General features: G+C 38.1%; 1 protein-coding gene across 3 annotated transcripts in view; it reads left to right on the forward strand.

Moving 5' to 3' along the window:
- FARP1 (FERM, ARH/RhoGEF and pleckstrin domain protein 1) overlaps positions 1 to 18256 on the forward strand; it is a 339566-nt gene that overhangs the window by 207468 nt on the left and 113842 nt on the right. For all 3 annotated transcript variants that reach the window (XM_043998981.1, XM_043998982.1, XM_043998983.1), the window contains exons 3-4: positions 12209 to 12313; positions 17084 to 17126. In XM_043998981.1, coding sequence (XP_043854916.1) covers positions 12209 to 12313; positions 17084 to 17126 — 148 coding nt within the window. The remainder of the gene's footprint in view (positions 1 to 12208; positions 12314 to 17083; positions 17127 to 18256) is intronic.

Below are 18256 nucleotides of genomic sequence, written 5' to 3' on the forward strand. Positions count from 1 at the left end.
AAAATGTCAATATTTGTTGAACAGGTATATGTCCAGAGCTAAAAGTGTAGCAAAATTTTCCCCCCAAATCAAGGCTCAGTGACAGTTACTCACAGTTAAACCTTGAGTTTTTATTTCAGTTCTTGCTTTTGTTGGCATATTCTAATAACAGATCAGAGCCCTCAGACTATGGCCTGGCTTGTCTAGTGAGTGCCCCATCCACCGTGTGGCTTTTGAACTAGTTTGATGATGTCATCCAACCCAAGAAAGTGAGTTCAGGTGGGTGATCTGTTTTCTGTTTGCTTTAAATTTCCACCAATCATATCTCAGCTGCCTAGGAAAGCTTATACACAAGGGCTCTAGTCTCTTTGTGTGAAGTGAAAGGTGTTGGCTCATCAGAAACACCACCAAATTTAAAGGGGTTTTTGTTTTTACTATAGCTAGCCTTGGCTCCTGGAATTATATCACTTAGCGATAAAGTCTTTTTACCTCATCACGAAAAGCTCTATCAGGTTGTCTGAAACTTGATTCAGAAATGATGATTCAGAAGAGCCTTGACTACAGCAGGCATCCTGTCTCTTCCTTCCTCATTCCCTCCTATCTTTAGAATCTCCTACTGTGGAAACTTGTTGGAGTATTCAAAAAGGAACTCCAAGTCAAATCAGTAAACAGTACCTCTGTCTTGGGATGGAAGGTACCAGCTGGTGTTTCTTTCCCCACTACCACAACCAAGGTCAAGGGTGAGACCAGAAATTCCTTGCTGTTTTCTTCCCTCTGTTATTGGTCAGATGTGTCTAATTCTACATGACCCGATGGACTTTGTGCAGTTTTCTTGGCAAAAATACTTGAGTGGTTTGCCATTTCCTTCTCCAATGTGTTCCCATTTCACAGATGAGGAACTAAGGCAAATTATGGTTAAATGACTTGCCCTTCCTCCTACCCCTCACTTTTCACCTTTTAAAAAATTTATTGTCTTCCCCCATTAGATTGTGAGATCCTTGAGGGCAGGCACTGTTCTTTTGCTTTTTTGTGTTTTTGTTTTTGTTTTGTTATTCCCATTGCTTAGCATAGTGCTTGGCACATAGTAGGCACTTAATAAATGTTCATTGACTACCAAGCACTGTGATAGTGCTTTAAAAAATCTTATTGGATCACTTTCAGTACAGTATAAAGAGATAACTACCCCAAAGCTGTTATTCGTGTATCTTTGGTAGAGTCATCTGACTCGTTACTGTACCAAATAATGCTTTGCATTTTAATAACTTCATGGTTTCTTTGGATAGGTATCCCCACTGCCTAACTACCGACCTGGCACTTAATAGGTACTTAATAAGTACTCATTTATTTCTGATTGATATACATTCTGATTTATTTGAATAATCATATATCTTTTAAAAACAGCAGTCTTTTGGTATGTTTACAGCATCTACCAATGAAGTTCACAACCCCTTTGGGGGACAGGGGAAGAATAAGCATTTTAAAAATTTATTATCAACTTTAGAAATAAAACAAGCATTTCTATAACATAATAGAATAGGAAAAAACCTAATGATTGCACATGAAAGTGCAAATCTACTATGTACAACTTACTATTCCTTTTAAATGTAGAATAAAGTTATCATGTAACTTTCCCTTTTCTTCTCCCTCCTCCCTTCCCCCCCACTTCTCTCCCCACTCTAGAGATGGCTACTGTTAGACACAAGTATGTATATATGTAAAATCATTCCATATATTCTATTGATCAGTTCTTTCTCTGGATGCAGATAGAGTCTTCATAGGTTCTTTGTAGTTAATTTGGTTAAATAATAAAAATGACAGTCACTCAAAATTGTTTCTAAAACAGTATGGCTATTACTATATTTAATAGCATTTATTAAATATCTACTACGGGATACATGTTTTATATATTCTCTCATTTGATCTTCACAACAACCCTGTGATGTATATGCTGTTATCCCCATTTTACATTTTGGGAAACTGAGGCAAATAGTAGACTTCATAAGTGGTCTGGCAGAATTGCTATGACCAAGAAGTTCATCACCCTGAGATTTTCTGAATTTAGCTAGGTAGCTCTTTGGACAATAGTCATGCAAACTTGTGGTTGGACTGAATGTTTTTTTGTTTTTGTGGGGCAATGGGGGTTAAATGACTTGCCCAGGGTCACACAGCTAGTAAGTGTCAAGTGTCTGAGGCGAGATTTGAACTCAGGTCCTCCTGAATCCAGGGCTGGTGCTTTATCCACTGCGCCACCTAGCTGCCCCCCCCTCCCGCCCCCCCGTTGGTCTGAATGTACTCAGAGCTTTTTCTGTTTTTCTGAAATTATCTCACTCTGGGAGGCTTTGTCATGGTCTCTCAACCTTGATTTGTAACTTTCCTCAGAGCATAGCTTTGCTATGACTTGTCAAAGCTTAGAGGTAAAGATCACCTACCTTCTTTAAGGTGAGACATTAGGAGTAATAATAATAACCACCACTAGCATTACAATAATAACCAACATTTTCTTAAGGTTGGGGGCTTAGAGTGGGAAATAGATCTGTGATTTCAGATTATACAAGTATCACTGTTATTATCAGATTGTGAGCTCCATGAGGGTAGAGTGTCTTTTACCTTTCTTAATATTCTCACTGTTTAGCACAGTGCCTGGCACACAATAATTTTTTAATAAATACTTATTGACTAACAATTGTTACCACCCTCATCACCACCACCACCACCATCATCTTCATTTGATAGATGAGTTAAACAGACTCATACTACTTTCTAGTGACTAACCCAAATACAAGGTAGATTGGGAAGTTTCATAACAAAGGTACAAATATGTTTTTAAAAGAAGTGGGAGAGGCTCCCCTTCAAAGCATTGAAGTCTTAAACTATGGAGGTGATGTTCATGGTAGTAGGTACTTTTTAATTTATCTTTTTTGTGTGCATATAAATACAGCCTAATTATTGGTGACACCTTCCATGGACTCTGAGGGACTTCATCTAGTACCAAAAAAAAAAAAATATTATCTAAAATTCATATTACTGAGCTATTTTGAAGTATAGACCTACCCAAAGGGTATCAGAGGATACCAGCCTCAATTAGGATTTAAGAGTATTTGGAAGAATTTTTTTGCTTCTAGCACACACCATATTTAATTTACTTTTCTTTCTAAGGGAATTATTTTTTCCAAGTTAATCCCTTCTAGGAAGAAGGGAATTTACATTACAATACATTTTATTGTTAGAGTCCCTGGAGGAGAAAATTGTGAAATCACCTATTTATTACATTAACTCTTCATTATAGTTTTACTTTGGTTGTAGGTTATTAAAGCGAAATTAATCTTTCCATGAAAGAAAATTCACTTTTCCCTCTTAGTTTCAAATACACTTTGTACAGTGTTTTTTTAAAACTAGAGTGGGTTGGGAGGAATAATAAAGACTGGAAAAGTAGGTTGGTACCTGGCTGTGAGGAGGGGAGAATTGATTTCTGGGCAAAGAAAACAGTTTGGGCAGTAGAAAATAGGGAAGCAAGGCAGATTTATGCAGAGAGAAGTGACATGACTAACCTAGATATAGGTACAAGTAACAATCTGGCCGTGCTATGGAGAATTGTTGATGGCTCTGTAATAATTTGGGAAGAAAATTATGTCTGTCTTTAATTTCTGTCCCTTTTACAATTGGTCCTTCCAAAAAACAAAACAAAAACCAAATTGACAGCTAGGTGGCGCAGTGGATAAAGCACCGGCCCTGCATTCAGGAGTACCTGAGTTCAAATGTGGCTTCAGATACTTGACGCTTACTAGCTCTGTGACCCTGTGCAAGTCACTTAAGCCCCATTGCCCTGCCCAAAACAAACAAACAAAAACAAAACAAAACAATTGGTCCTTCCATTTGTAATTGGTTGCCTGATGGCTTAAGGCTTCCCTAAGAGAGTGAATATATAGTAGTGAAAGGAGCACTGGACTCCTGGGAAATGGGAAAGGAAGGGTGAGGAGACCCTTATTTACAAAGCAACTCTTATGTGCCAGGGACTGTGCTAAATGTGGCTTAAGGCTTCCCTAAGAGAGTGGATATATAGTAGTGAAAGGAGCACTGGACTCCTGGGAAATGGTAAAGGAAGGGTGAGGAGACCCTTATTTACAAAGCAACTCTTATGTGCCAGGGACTGTGCTAAATGTTGGGGATACTAAAAAAGATAAAAGTCCCTGCCCTGGAGGAGCTCACATTCTAATGGGGAAAAGACCTCTTGAAGAAGGTGGGATATGAGTAGAATCTTGAAGTAAGTTAGGAGATTGGGTTGAATTGCTGTCCTCCATGCAGTTTAGGCAGGGGGACAATCAGTGAGTGTGAAGTGTGAAAAGCAGCAAGAAGACCAGTGTCACTGGATGGTAGAGTTACATGAAAAGGAATAAGAATAAGAGGAATAAAGGAATAAGAAAACCAGAAAGGTGGGAAAGGATCAGGTAATAAAGGGAGTTAAAAGTTAAACAGCGTTTTATGTTTGACCTTGGAGGTGAAACATTGATGTTTATTGAACAGGGCGTGTGTGTGTGTGTGTGTGTGTGTGTGTGTGTGTCTGTGTCTGTGTGTCTGTTTGTGTGTCTGTGTGTGAGTGTGAGAGAGAGAGATGATCAGACCTATACTTTAGGAAGATCACTTGGGCAGATGGGTAGATTGACTAGTGGAGGGAGCCAACCAGAAGTATATTTTAGTAATACAGGTGTGAGGTGACAAAGGCTTGTCAAGGTGGCAATTGTGTGAGTGGATAAAGGGGAAGTATAACAGAGATGTTATGACAATAGAAACAACAAATCTGGCAACAGATTGTATGTGTGGGCTGAGCAAGCAGAAGTGGGGCATTGAGGATGACCCTGAGGTTGCAAGCCTGGAGGTGGTGGTACCTTCAACAGTGGTTAGCAAGCTGAGAAGAAGGAAGAGTTTGGGATGAAAGATAATGAATTTTGTAACGGATGTGTTGAATTTGAGATGCCAAATAGATAGTTGGTAATATAAGCCTGGGGGTATGGAGAGAAGTTAGGAGTGGATGAAATAGTGGAAGTTAGGAGTGGATGAAATAGATGAAATAGAAACAGGAAGCATATGCATAGAAATGATCATTGAACACATGGGAGATCAACTCATTTGGATAATTATTTTGTTATGTCATTCATCCTTTGTTATTGAAAATGGCAGTGCTGATGATTCCGTTCAGTTCAAGGAGTACTTATTAGATGACTCCTATGTGCTAGTTTTTGTAGTAGATACTGAGGATAGAAAACCAACAAAAATGGAACAATGAGGATATTCTTTGATTTCTGCATGTGCAGGTGTGCTCAAAAGAAACACCGGTCATTTGTCCTTTGTACACTGTATACACATTGAGACTGTTCTATAATATGTTATTGAAGTTCTTGCTGTATTTAATTTTGTTTGTCAGACTCAAAGGATAAGCCAAACTTGAAACCTTTTTAAAGATAGAACCTTATTTCTGTGAGGAACCTGTGGTCATTAAAGTTATATCACAGTTTCCTGAAGGCAATTCAGCCCACTCTCCTCCTGTTTAATTCTGACCCAACTCATTGTCCAGTTGTACTGTTTGTCCAAGCTACACATACTGATGGACAAGCTGTTTGTCCACCTGAATGCATGTCAATATAAGGGCAATAGACATAACTCAATCATTTGATCTTCTATTGTGGAAGGTCAAGTCAAACTTTTTTGAGTGGTTACAGATCTGGTTCTGTGATACTCGAGGGCTCGATGGCATCAGGACAATGTCATCTACAAACAAGTATATCAGGAGGACCTCACTATCCACAGAGACTCCTTCAACTTTAGCTCTGAGCTGGGTCTTCTCCATAACAGTGACACATACCTTTGGCAAGTGTACATCTCCCCCTTTTATGCCTCCCACAATGAGGAGCTATTGGGATAATTAGGCAGTCTGATGGAAAAGGGGTTCCGACCTGGAGACTGGAAGTTGTTCTTTTGTTTCAGTTGTGTTTGACTCTTTGTGGCTCCATTTGGGTTTGTTTGGTTGTTTTGTGTTGTTTGTTTTTTGACAAAGATACTAAAGTGATTTGCCATTTCCTCCTCCAGCTCATTTTACAGATGAGGAAACTGAGGCAAACAGGGTTAAGTGACTTGCTCAGGGTCACCCAGCAAGTAAATGTCTGAGGCCAGATTTGAACTCAGGAAGATGAGTCTTCCTGACTTCAGTCACAACACTCTATCCACTGTATCACCTAGTTTTGCGTAAGATGGGCAAGCATGGCTGGGTTGCAGTCTGCATTGTTAGAAGGAATATCCAAATAAATGAGTTGGCAGCTCGTTTTGAGTATTTGACAGTGAGTGGCATCAGGCATCCTCAGCTTTGAGAAGCCCTGTGTGTTGCACCAATATACACCCTGACTCCCTATAAGATTTTGAGCTGATACCTGGATCTGAAGTCAGGTGACCTAGATTTCTATCCCACCTCTCAAGGTTCTATGATACAAGTCATTCAGCACATAGACAGATTTCGATTTCTAGTTCACCTTGTAGATTATTCACTTGATGAGTAAGTGAGCCCTTTTTTTAGGGGACTATAGTACTACTTAATATAGTACTTCTCACTATTTTTTTTTTATTGTTTCCTTTGAATTTGAAAGCATACGCATAAGAGGAGGAGACTATAGGTCTTCTCTTCACAGATCTTCTGTTCTAATTACACACGATTTCTGTAGGACCTTTCATCTTATGGCGGGAGGGGGGTGAAGAAGATAAAGAGAGGAAGAGGGAGGGAGTTCCAATTCTAGGTCTGTTGTTTACTTCCCATGTTACCTTGCACATTCACCAACATATATTTTATTTTTTTTTATTTATTTTTTTTGCGGGGCAATGGGGGTTAAGTGACTTGCCCAGGGTCACACAGCTAGTAAGTGTCAAGTGTCTGAGGCTGGATTTGAACTCAGGTACTCCAGAATCCAGGGCCAGTGCTTTATCCACTGTGCCACCTAGCTGCCCCATCAACATATATTTTAAATCTTGTACTATGTCCCAGGCATTGATCAAATAACTTAAGCTCCCTGGGCCCCATATAGAAAATGATGGTGTTTGAACTAGTTGAGGGTCCTTTCAGCTCTAAATCTATGATGCTTTAGGTATCGCAGATGAGTCACTCCTTCTCACCCTTGAACGGTAACCATTTCCTTCATTGATTTGATCCAAAATTACCAGAAGTCAGTGAAAAACACCATGGCCTCCAGTGCCTTCGTGATATGCCAGTATGGGGAACAGGGACTGAGGGAACTAAGGGAAGTCATTTCCTCACCGCAGCTTGTGTTAGAAGTGAGGTCAGGTAGATCCAATACCTTTAAGAGAGGACCCCTCACCTCACTCTTACATAGTAACAGAAGGTCTATATGAATGTGGCCTACATACTGAAATTGAAACACAGTGTGGAGGCCAAAACAGCTCCCCACACAGCAGCCAAAAACTCCAGGAGATGTAAATTGTATAAATACAGCCATGTATCATCTTTAGAGGTTTCTTTATCTGAAGTAATACCACAGGAAACCTCTTGAACTATATCTCACATCAAATGCTGGTTTTTAATAGCTACATTAACCTTCTTAGGACTGAGGAGATAGGGTGGAATTGGTGAAATGCCTTTCCAAAAAAGTATTTACACTTCAATTCACTTAATTTGTGCTTCCTCTTCCACAAAATTTCCAAGGAAAGATAACTTGACTTTATTTTGTTGCTATTTATCTCCTAAAGATGTGATAGCGAGAGCCAATGGAATGTGTTGGGTTTATAGTTAGAGGATTTGATTTCAAATCCTGGGTCTGCCATTTACTACTTGTACAACCTTGGAGAAGTCACAACCTCTGTGAGTCTCAGTTTCCCCATTTGTAAAATGAGAGGGTTAGACTAAATAGCCTTTTAAGTACTTTCAAGCTATAAATCTCATCCTGTGAGTGTCTGATCTGAGATTGTGGCAGGTCATTATCGGTTGGTGGATGAGTTTTGACTTCATGGCAGAGGAGGTGGTATTTGAATTGAGCTTTTAAGAATAGGCAAGGGGTGGGGGCAGCTAGGTGGTGCAGTGGATAAAGCACCAGCCCTGGATTCAGGAGTACCTGAGTTCAAATCCAGCCCCAGACACTTGACACATACTAGCTGTGTGACCCTAGGCAAGTCACTTAACCCCCATTGCCCCGCCCCTCCTCTCCCCAAAAAGAATAGGCAGGACTTCAACTGATGTAGAAGGAAAGATAATTCAGGCAGAGGGAACTGACTGAGCAAAGTCAAGGAGGTGGAGATGTGGGAAAGCAAAGGGAATATTCAAGGATAGTCAGCAGTCCAGTTTTGCTGAAACATAGACTGTGGAGGGGGAAATCCTATGAGATATTCCTCGGGGGCATGCTCTCCCCTATAACACTGAAGTCCAGGAGACCATCCAGCTGGCTGCCTCCCGCTGTGAGTGTGCTGGCCTTGGTGAGAAAAAGTAGCCCCCCTGAGCCACCCTCTCCTCCGGAAGAGCTTGAGGCCCCAGCCCCCAGAAACCTCCCTACACACAGGGCAGTTTGGGCTCTCTGTGATCACATGGCAGCTGGACCCGATCAGTTGAGTTTTCGGCGTTGGGAGGTGCTTTGTGTTGTCTCCACTGTGGACGAGGACTGGCTCCGCTGTGGTCAAGATGGGGCTGGGGGTCTTTCTCCTAGACCTTGGTCTAGGGAAAGGTGTCATATAGGAAATGACCACTGGATATGTCCTTATCTCAGTTTCTTTGGGGCATTGATGCTGCTCTGGCTCTGGAATCCAAGCTGTAGAACACTGGATATGGGGAATACCCTCCTGAGAATTTGAGCTCTCAGACTCAGAGATTCTTTCACAGGTCTGTGTGGCCTCAGAGGGGTGACCTCACAGCCTTTCTCCTTATTGCATTTTCTCTCCCCAGACATTATGAGTGAAGGAATCACCAAATGAAGCCCTTGGGAAGTGCCTAAAATTGGTAAATCCCTTTGATGAGCCACTGAAGCCAATCCACAAACCTCCTCCACACATAGTTAGCCAGCTAGAATTAGTGGTTGTTTGTTCTTGTTTTTCGAAGAGGACCAATAACATGACAAGTTGCTGTCTTGACTTTTGTGTGAATTGGATTTAAGTAAGCTACAGAATTTCTGTACTCGCTCCACATTTCTCCAAAGCACTTCCATTCCTTGTCTTCTTGACTTTCCTGGAAGGACATTCGCTATTCTCTTTTATGTCAAGAAGTTGCTTTATCCAAACGAGTTGATGGGGTCTGCACATGTGCTAGACCCTCATTACACAGTTATTATTTTTACCTATATTTGGAAGGATTGGACTTTGGTTAGAACAGATATGAAAAGTTCAGTTTCTTTTGCTTTCATATCTTTAGGGGGGGGGTTTGTTTGTTTTTTTTACTTTTTGTAGTGCAGGTGAGTTCAAGATAATCGGTTCTTTTAGGAGAGACATTAAATACATGGACTCTCAGAAATAACAAGAAAAAGGATGTTCACAGAAAGCTTAGATGACTGACTTGGCATATTGATGAACCCTTTTGTAGATTGGTTAAACACTCTATAGTCAAGAACAAAAAGTTGTCCTACAGGAAGGAAGGAATAGAAATCCCTTGTCTAAGTTTTCTTTTGGGAGTGGTAGGAATCCTTTCACCCTACCTCTATTCGGAGGATTCTTTCATATTGTCACATCCAGCTGTGTGGGCAAAGATATATCTATGCAACCTTGCAAAACAAGGTATTTTGACACCGTGTATCTGAACATGCTTTTAACTGTGCTTAATAATCTGATGTAGAAAAGTAGAAATATTAAGTCAAAGTCCTTGGTGTCCATTATGTTGTCATTAGCCTGTAGAGAGATGCTCAACAGATTATTAACTTTGTTATTCTGTGGCTATCATGTGTGTTACTTTAAACCCTGATAATGGAATTTCAATGGTGGTGATACATATCTTCTTGCTCAGAAACACAGTAATCATCTATGTATATGTCGGTAACAGTCACATCAAAATGAAGTAAGTGTTTTAAGACATGGTGTTTTAGAGGGCCCTTCTCGTTGAACTACAAGAATATTGAGCAAACAAAAAGCTGTGTTGAATTTTAGGTACTTCGTAAGTCAGTCAGTCAATAAACACTGATTTAAAGTTACCCTTTTAAAAGAATGTTATCACAGGGGGGTGGAGTTTTTGATTGTTTCTTAAAGCATGTCTAGAATATTCTACAAAAAGGTTAGTCTGGCTTTACATTTTCTAATTAGTTTCTAGACATCATTTAGAGACACATCATTTCTTACAGACTTAGGCATGTGATTCTTGCATAGCTTTGAGACAGAGCCTAGGTGTAATTTGAAATGCTTACATAAGGCTGATAGATTTAAGGTTCACCACAACTGATTAATAATACTCAAACATTCTCACAAGTTTTTAAAACTTCTTATTTTTTAAAGAACAGCTACTCATTTTAGGATGATGACAGCAGCTTTCTATAACCAACCCTTCAAATACTTATTAAGTACCTACTATGTGCTGGCCACCATACTAAGCTTCTTTTATATATCCTATAAAATACTTAGGATAAGGTTAAGTGTATGAGGGTATTCATTGAATTTTGGGTTTTGTACTTGTTTCAGACTTAGAGTGTTGAAGTTATAAGACTTATTTCCCAGACTCTGCAAATGCAGACCAGATCGAGTTTGTGAAGTTCACTTAGTTCCAGGAATTCTTTGGGAAATTTGAGCACTTGCCAATTGATCTGGAAATTGGTTGGTCATTCTTGTAATTTACCTCCAAAAGGAAGTATTGTCTGGTGTTGTCGTCAAGGGATTATAAATCTTGAGTTCTTTTTCTGGTTTGTTTGGTGGTTTTTAACAAAACCAAACAAACAAGTATAATGCAGGGCCTCTTTATACAACTCTTATTTATCTTATTAAAAAGACCCTTATATTTTCTTATTTTGCTGTAGTAAGACTGCAAGCGACTGTTAGCCAAATACTTAATTCCCTATTCTTTGGGCCTTTTAGGTGTATTCTTAAATCATTATAGTCCACTAAGGACTGAGGACAAAAGGCCTATGGGTTTGGGGTAGAGTCTATAGCTTTACTAATCAAGATGGGGGTCCATACTGAGGGTATAGTGATAGAAAAAGAATGAGAAACTTAAACTTCCATGGCCTCCTTCAAATCCTAGCTAAAATCCTACCTTCTCCAGGAAGCATCTAATTAGTCGTCACCCTTAATTCTAGTGCCTTCCCTCTTTTGATGGTTTACAATCCATTCTGCAGATAGCTTGTTTATATGTAGTTTTTTGAATGTTGTCTCATCTATTAAACTGTGATCTTGCCAGGAGGGGGATGGCAGGGTGCTGACTTTTGTCTTCTTTATATCCCCAAGACTTTAACACATTGCCTCACACATAACAGGTACTTAATAAATGTTTATGGACTCACTGACTGACTATTTTATGCTAGCTATTGGAGTTGTGGGAGTAACTGATATAATTTCTCTGGATGACTGTCTAGAACTAGTATATTCTGTTTTGTTATATCCCTGAGGCTCTGCTATAATATAGCTATATATACGTCACCTTGGGCATATGGTAAGAATTCTAGGAGCATAGGTGACCTTTAAGGGGGGAAAATCAATTTAGTATTTTACATAATATCTTTACTATATCTTTACACATTAGCATAGATTAATTGTTTTGTTAAATTACTGCTATTGCCAAGTGCATCAATTGGACAATTAATTGGTTCCTGAAATGCACCTCATTCTTACCAGAGGTCAGGTTAAAAAAAAAAAAAGGCAAAACTGTCAACCACATGTCATACATGTGTAATATTGTTCTCTTTGGGTTACAGGCAACAATTTGGTCCATTTTAGCTTGTTAATTTAGATTATGACTCAAGAGACTAAGAAGTGGCTAGAGTTCATTAGATTATAAGCTTGAGAGCAATGATTGGTTTTGCCTTTCTTTTCATCTGCAGCACCTAGCATAGTGTCTGGTACATAGTAAGTGCTTAATAAATGCAAATCGACTAACTGGGCTGTATGATTATAAAAACCTTGAGTGCAAGCATTTTTCCAATGTATTTTTCCTGCCCACCCCCACCCCAACTCTGCAAATACTATTGGCACTTAGACTTTAGTAAATGGTTATTGCATGCATATTCATTGATTTATTTCTGTCATCCACTGAGTTGAAATTTCTTCTTTTATTTTACAGCAAAGAGCTCCAGGAAAGGTCTTGCTGGATGCAGTTTGTAACCATCTAAACCTAGTTGAAGGAGACTACTTTGGCCTTGAGTTTCCAGATCATAAAAAGATCACGGTAGGTGAAATGATGTTCGTCCTTCATTCATTTAATATTCATCAGATTTGGGGGATAGGCATCAATCATGTATTTGTAGGTGAAAGAGGAATTACTTCCAGCCTAAAGTGCCCTTCTTTTCTCCATGTCCCTGTTTTCACTTCTTTTGCTTTTACTGACAAAGAGTATAGCCTTAAAATCTGTTGTTATCACCTACCATTAAAAAATAATTCAAGGGGCAGCTAGGTGACACAGTGGATAGAGCACCAGCCCTGGATTCAGGAGGACCTGAGTTCAAAATAGGCCTCAGACACTTGACACTTACTAGCTGTGTGACCCTGGGCAAGTCACTTAACCCCCGATTGCCTCACCAATAGTAATAATAATAATAATAATAATAATAATAATAATAATAATAATAATAATAATTCAGGAGGGTATGGGCAAAACCTACCTAGCAATCATGGTCCCATACAGTCATGGGAAAAGGAACAGAAATGTTATCAGGAAGCTAGAAGGATTAAAAAACAAACAAAGGGGAAAAAAAACACCCAACATGTTACACTACCCTCTAAGCATACATCCACAACAATCTCTTTTATTAGTATGGCATATAACTTTACCTATTGAATTTCGTCCACAACACAATCTCCATGTGCTTCCTTTATGTTATGATTTCCTCCCATTCACTCTGAATTGTAAAGTGTTGATATATACTACATAAGGATCCCTTGTAACTATCATTTATAGCTTTATCGAGCTTTAATTTTTAGGATTTTGAATCTTATGCATATTTATAACAATTTTTACTTAATTATTAAATACAGTATGTCTTGTATTATCATAGTGTGCATATAAAATACCTAAAAGCCCTGAAACTTCAAATGTTAAACTTTAATATTCAGTCTTGACATTATCTCAAAACTTTCCTTCACATGTTTTGTGACCTGATATATTAACTAATCTAGGAGCTACATATGATTTTGCCCTCTTTAAATGTGGAATTGGACAATTATTTTCAGCCCTGCTTTTCCCTGCCTTTAAAATGTCTTGGAACTCCAGTTCTGCCCTTTTGCAGAGGTGAGAGGTTCACAAGTATTGAATATGACACATATTTTCAAACTTTTTCAATATATTAATGACAAGCTGATTTTCCCCTCTCTTTTTTGTCTTTATAGACCAAAAAAAAAAATCATAGCACTCCCTGGGAAGAGGTTGAGAAGGGATATTTGGGGAAATTATGTTGATATTTTAAAAATACATCAATAAAACCTATTTTTAGAATAAATCATGTCTTGGTATGAGATTTTATGTAAATACTCAGACATGCAAAATTTTGTGCTATCACAAGACAGTGATTTATATTTTGTGGGAGAAGAGGAAAGGACTACATTATGAACTTTGGGAATTACAATGGCAATAAAAGAGATGAATATAGAATCCCTATTTCTTTTTATGAGCAAATTTATGTTAGTGGATATAAATTGCTTAGCCAATCCTAAATGTAAGTTGGTTTTTTTGGTTACTATTTTTATTATTTCTTTTGTTGTTGTTGTTTTTTGTTGTTTTTTTTTAGTGAGGCAATTGGGGTTAAGTGACTTGCCCAGGGTCATACAGCTAGTAAGTGTCAAGTGTCTGAGGCCGGGTTTGAACTCAGGTCCTCCTGACTCCAGGGCTAGTGCTCTATCCGCTGCGCCACCTAGCTGCCCCTATTTTTATTATTTCTAAGTGGGCAAGAAAGTGATTGTATTCTAAGCTGATTTAGTCCAGCTATTATTTTATTGAAATTATTTTCAATATATTATTTAATCATTACTTTCATTGAACTGTCTCTTTATACTTTGCCCCTTTGCCCACAACCATAATTGAGCAAACTTCACCTGTTTTTGCTTCCCACAAGTACAGTTTGATTGCCAATCCATAATGTTCACTTTGTTTAAAGACAAATGCTATTTCTCTTTTAAATTTTATTTATTTTATTCTGAACTTAAGAAATAAAACAAGCATTATTATAACAGTAGAATAGAAAAAAGATGATTGCACATGAAACTGCAGATCTATTATAAACAACTTGCTTTTCCTTTTAAATATTTAATAGAATTATCATATAATTTTTCTCTCTTTTTTTCCTTCCCTCTCCTCTCCCCCCTACTCTAAAGATGGGTATTTCTTAAATGTTTATCTGAAATATTAACAGGGAGCTTTTAATACCGGTACTATATTTTTTTCTTTAAAAAGTGTGAGAACCCCCAAACCCTTCACCATAACTTCCAATTATCAACTGCACCTGAGACATGTCAAGGGTTAGAATCTTCAGATCACACACCTCTGCTGATTCTGTAATATTAATCAGCAGCAACATTTGATTTGATGGAGAGGGCAAAATGAGATTTTTTTTTTTTAAGTTCCATTTTATGTTGCCCAGACCTGCATTTTTTCAAAACCACATGCCTAGTTGGCTCACACTGGTGTTTGTGTTTGGTGGTTTTCACAAAAATGCCAAAGACTGAATAGAGTTGTTGTTGCTGTTTAAAAACAGTTCTAAAAATGTTGCCAAGATATAGTTACTTTGTCTTGAATTGCTTGCAATTTTTTTTTTCTTTTTGGTCTGAACATGTCTGTGATTTCATTTCTGTAGGGAGATTCCCATGAAGAATCTCTCTTTCCCAATGCCGTTCTGCAACTAGTAGACAACTTAGAGACTTGGGGATCTTCCCCGGGGGTGTTCATAGACATTAAATGACTTGCCCAGGATCATCCAGTCAGTTTATGTAAAAGAAGAGACTTGAACCTAGGTCTTTGGATGCCAGGCCACTCCTTTTTGCCATAGATAAGGGATAGAGAAGTAACAGAAGTATCCAAGATTAATGATAACATTTTATTTCCTTTTTTTTTCTTTTTGGGGGACAGGGCAAGTAGGTCACACAGCTAGTAAGTGTCAAGTGTCTTGAGGCTACATTTGAACTCAGGTCCTCCTGAATTCAGGGCCAGTGCTTTATCCGTTGTGCCACGTAGCTGCCCTTAGGAATTAAAAAATTTTTTTAAATTTTATTTCCATTTTAAGAATATATTGCCTATAATCATCAATATAGCTATTCTAAAAGAAGTTTAATGCTATCATTTTATTTTTCCTTCTCCTTTTTTGTGGGGGAGGGGATTGATGGAAGGCCAGAAAAGCATATATTGAATAGTAAAGATAATTTCATTATGGAATCTTACTGATTTAGATCTAATAAGGAAGAAGGCTAGCACAAATTATTGAACTAAAGATCAGTGAATTAGAAGAATATATTAAAGGAAAGTCATTTTTATTACTTCCAAGCATATAAAGTAAAAACTAATCACTGACAAAATACTACTGGGTAGAGAGACCTTACCAAGTTTGTTGTGATGAATAGGTAAGATTAATTTATAATTATAATGAAGAACTGTTACATAAAAAAATCATTGTGTTAGTATCTTAACAGTTTATAATTTAAGTTAGTTCTTTTAAATATATGTGCATGCAGTCTTTTTATGCTAATGATTTAAAGTAAATTCAATTTCTTCAGAGTGTAGGGCTGAAAGATAAATTTCATCCCAATGCACATCAAATTGGACTAGTGTCTTCTCTCAGAATTTGACATTCTGTCTGCCCCTTCATTGTACAAAGTATTCCCCATACCAGAGTGCCTTCTTCATATTTGCCTATCAGAATCTTTATATTCCTTCAAGGCTTAGTCTTCTTCCATGATTCCTTCATTTGGTAGTGAATTCTCCTTCAATTATGTCACAAAAATGCCTATGCAAAAAACCAGCAAGGACTTTACACTATATCAGGGGAAACCATGTATATATGTTTGGGTTTTGGAGTTTTTTAAGTGGTCTTGTGATTTCTTCAGTGTAGAAGGCTCTCAGTGAGAAACTTTCATTACCCATGCAGATTGGAAGCTTTTCTTCAACTTGTACTTTTATCATGTTTCCTGGGGTATTGAAAAGTTAAGTGAAGTGACTTGCCCAGGGTCACATAGTCAGTATAAAGGAGAGGAGAATAATCCAAGCTGAGCTTTCTCCCTACTATACTGACCCTTGACATGTATAATTATCTCCCTTAAATCACCCTATATTTTTAATCTGTGAACATGATGTGTGCCTCCAGTGAGAATGGAAGTTCCTTGAGAATAAGGACTGCTTCATTTTTGTCTTTGCATCTCTAGTGCTTGGCATGGTGCTTTGCCAATAGCAAAATCCCGAATGGATGTTTGTTAAATTGAATTGACAGTCACAAAATCCAAATGAGTGGAATCCACATTAATTTATGTTGGTACAGAGGGGGAAGTGATGAATATACTTATTAGAAGTCAATTGAATCAATTTTCAATAATTTTCATGTCATTTGAAGCTTGTCTTTAACATCCGAGAAATGTCACAGTGTAGAAGTTTTTGTTTATTTGAGAGACAAGAGGAGACATGCACACTTATGAGGAGCTCACAACCAGGATTGATGTTTTCTGATTGTTGGCAAAGATGAAGTGCAAATGAGAAGAAAAAAATTCCTACCCTGCTCAGTTAGTCATTTTTGGAGTCAAGGCTAGGTTTTGATTTTCAGGATCATTCTTAGCAGTAACAGATTAGCTTATTCTATTCCATGAAAATAGCAGACAATGCAAGAAATCTTGTTCTGGAGAATTAAGTAGCAGACGGTCCAAAATACACTGAAAAAATATTTTGAATTTCAACAGATTTGAGCAGTCTTAAAACGTTTGTAATCATTCATTAGGAGCTAATGTCTCAATCCGCTTTTTCTTTTAGGTATGGCTGGATCTTTTAAAACCTATTGTGAAACAGATCAGAAGTGAGTATATTTGTCTATTTAACAGTGCTGGTAAAAGTTGAATTAGAAGTAACTTTATTCTTACATAGTTAAACATAGAGTCCTAGGAGCATTTGGGGTTTGTTTGTTTTGGGGGGTTTTCTTTTTTTGGTCTCTCTGCTGGTCATTCATCATCCATTTTGCTATGATCTTTGAAAATTATACCATTTTCAATGGAATACGTTGGCAATCAGAATCTTACTTGGCAAACCAAAAATGTCTTTGATTAGTAACTAGCACATATCATTAAGCCAAAGAGTAATTTGGTTTGTCTAGTTTTTTTATTTATGTGTGTGTATACTCACAGACATATACGTGTGTGTATGTATGTGTATACATATGTATATGTGTGTATGTGTATGCACACATGCTTATTATGGGCATCTTGAAGAAGGAGAAAGAAAGGGAATTACTCTTGAAACACTTTTTAGCTCTCGTATTCTTTTGACACCTTAAATCTCATCTTTCTAAAAATATATATAAATTTAAGGTGTGAAGAGTTAAATTCATGTTTTCTTAATATCAAGTATAAAAGCTTATGCTGTAATTTTTTTAAATTGTAAGCAGCTCTCTGAGAGGAGGCCTGTGTTCTCCACTGAATTTGAGTTTTGTGTTGGAGAGGAAAATATGAACAGAGAGGAGGAAGGGAGGAAGCAGACAGAGAGAGACTGAGAAAGAGAGAGGGAGGGAAGAAAAAGGAGACAGACACACACAGTGAGAAGTGAGGGTAGAAGGATGAGGCAGAGACAGAGAAAGAGACAGACAGAGACAAAGGGAGGGAGTAAAGAGGGGGGCAGAGACATACAGAGACACAGAAAGACAGAGACTTAGTCAAAGAGGGAGTGGGGTGGAGGGGGAGCAGAGACAGAGACACAGAGAGAGAGAGAGAGACAGAGACAGAGGGAAACAGAAAAATGGAGACAGAGAGGGCAGAGAGAGTGACAGAGAATATGAGAGTATGAAAGAGTTTTCTACTTCTCTCCACCCTTTTCTCTCTCTGCATTCAGGGTCAGTGACAGGTCTCAGATGGTCAGTCTCAGTCACCCATGTACCCCTCACCCCCAGTGGCTTTCATACTAGATACTTAGCAGCAACACAGATGTCATTCCTTT

Source organism: Dromiciops gliroides, chromosome 3, assembly GCF_019393635.1.
Source record: "Dromiciops gliroides isolate mDroGli1 chromosome 3, mDroGli1.pri, whole genome shotgun sequence".
NCBI lineage: Eukaryota > Metazoa > Chordata > Mammalia > Microbiotheria > Microbiotheriidae > Dromiciops > Dromiciops gliroides.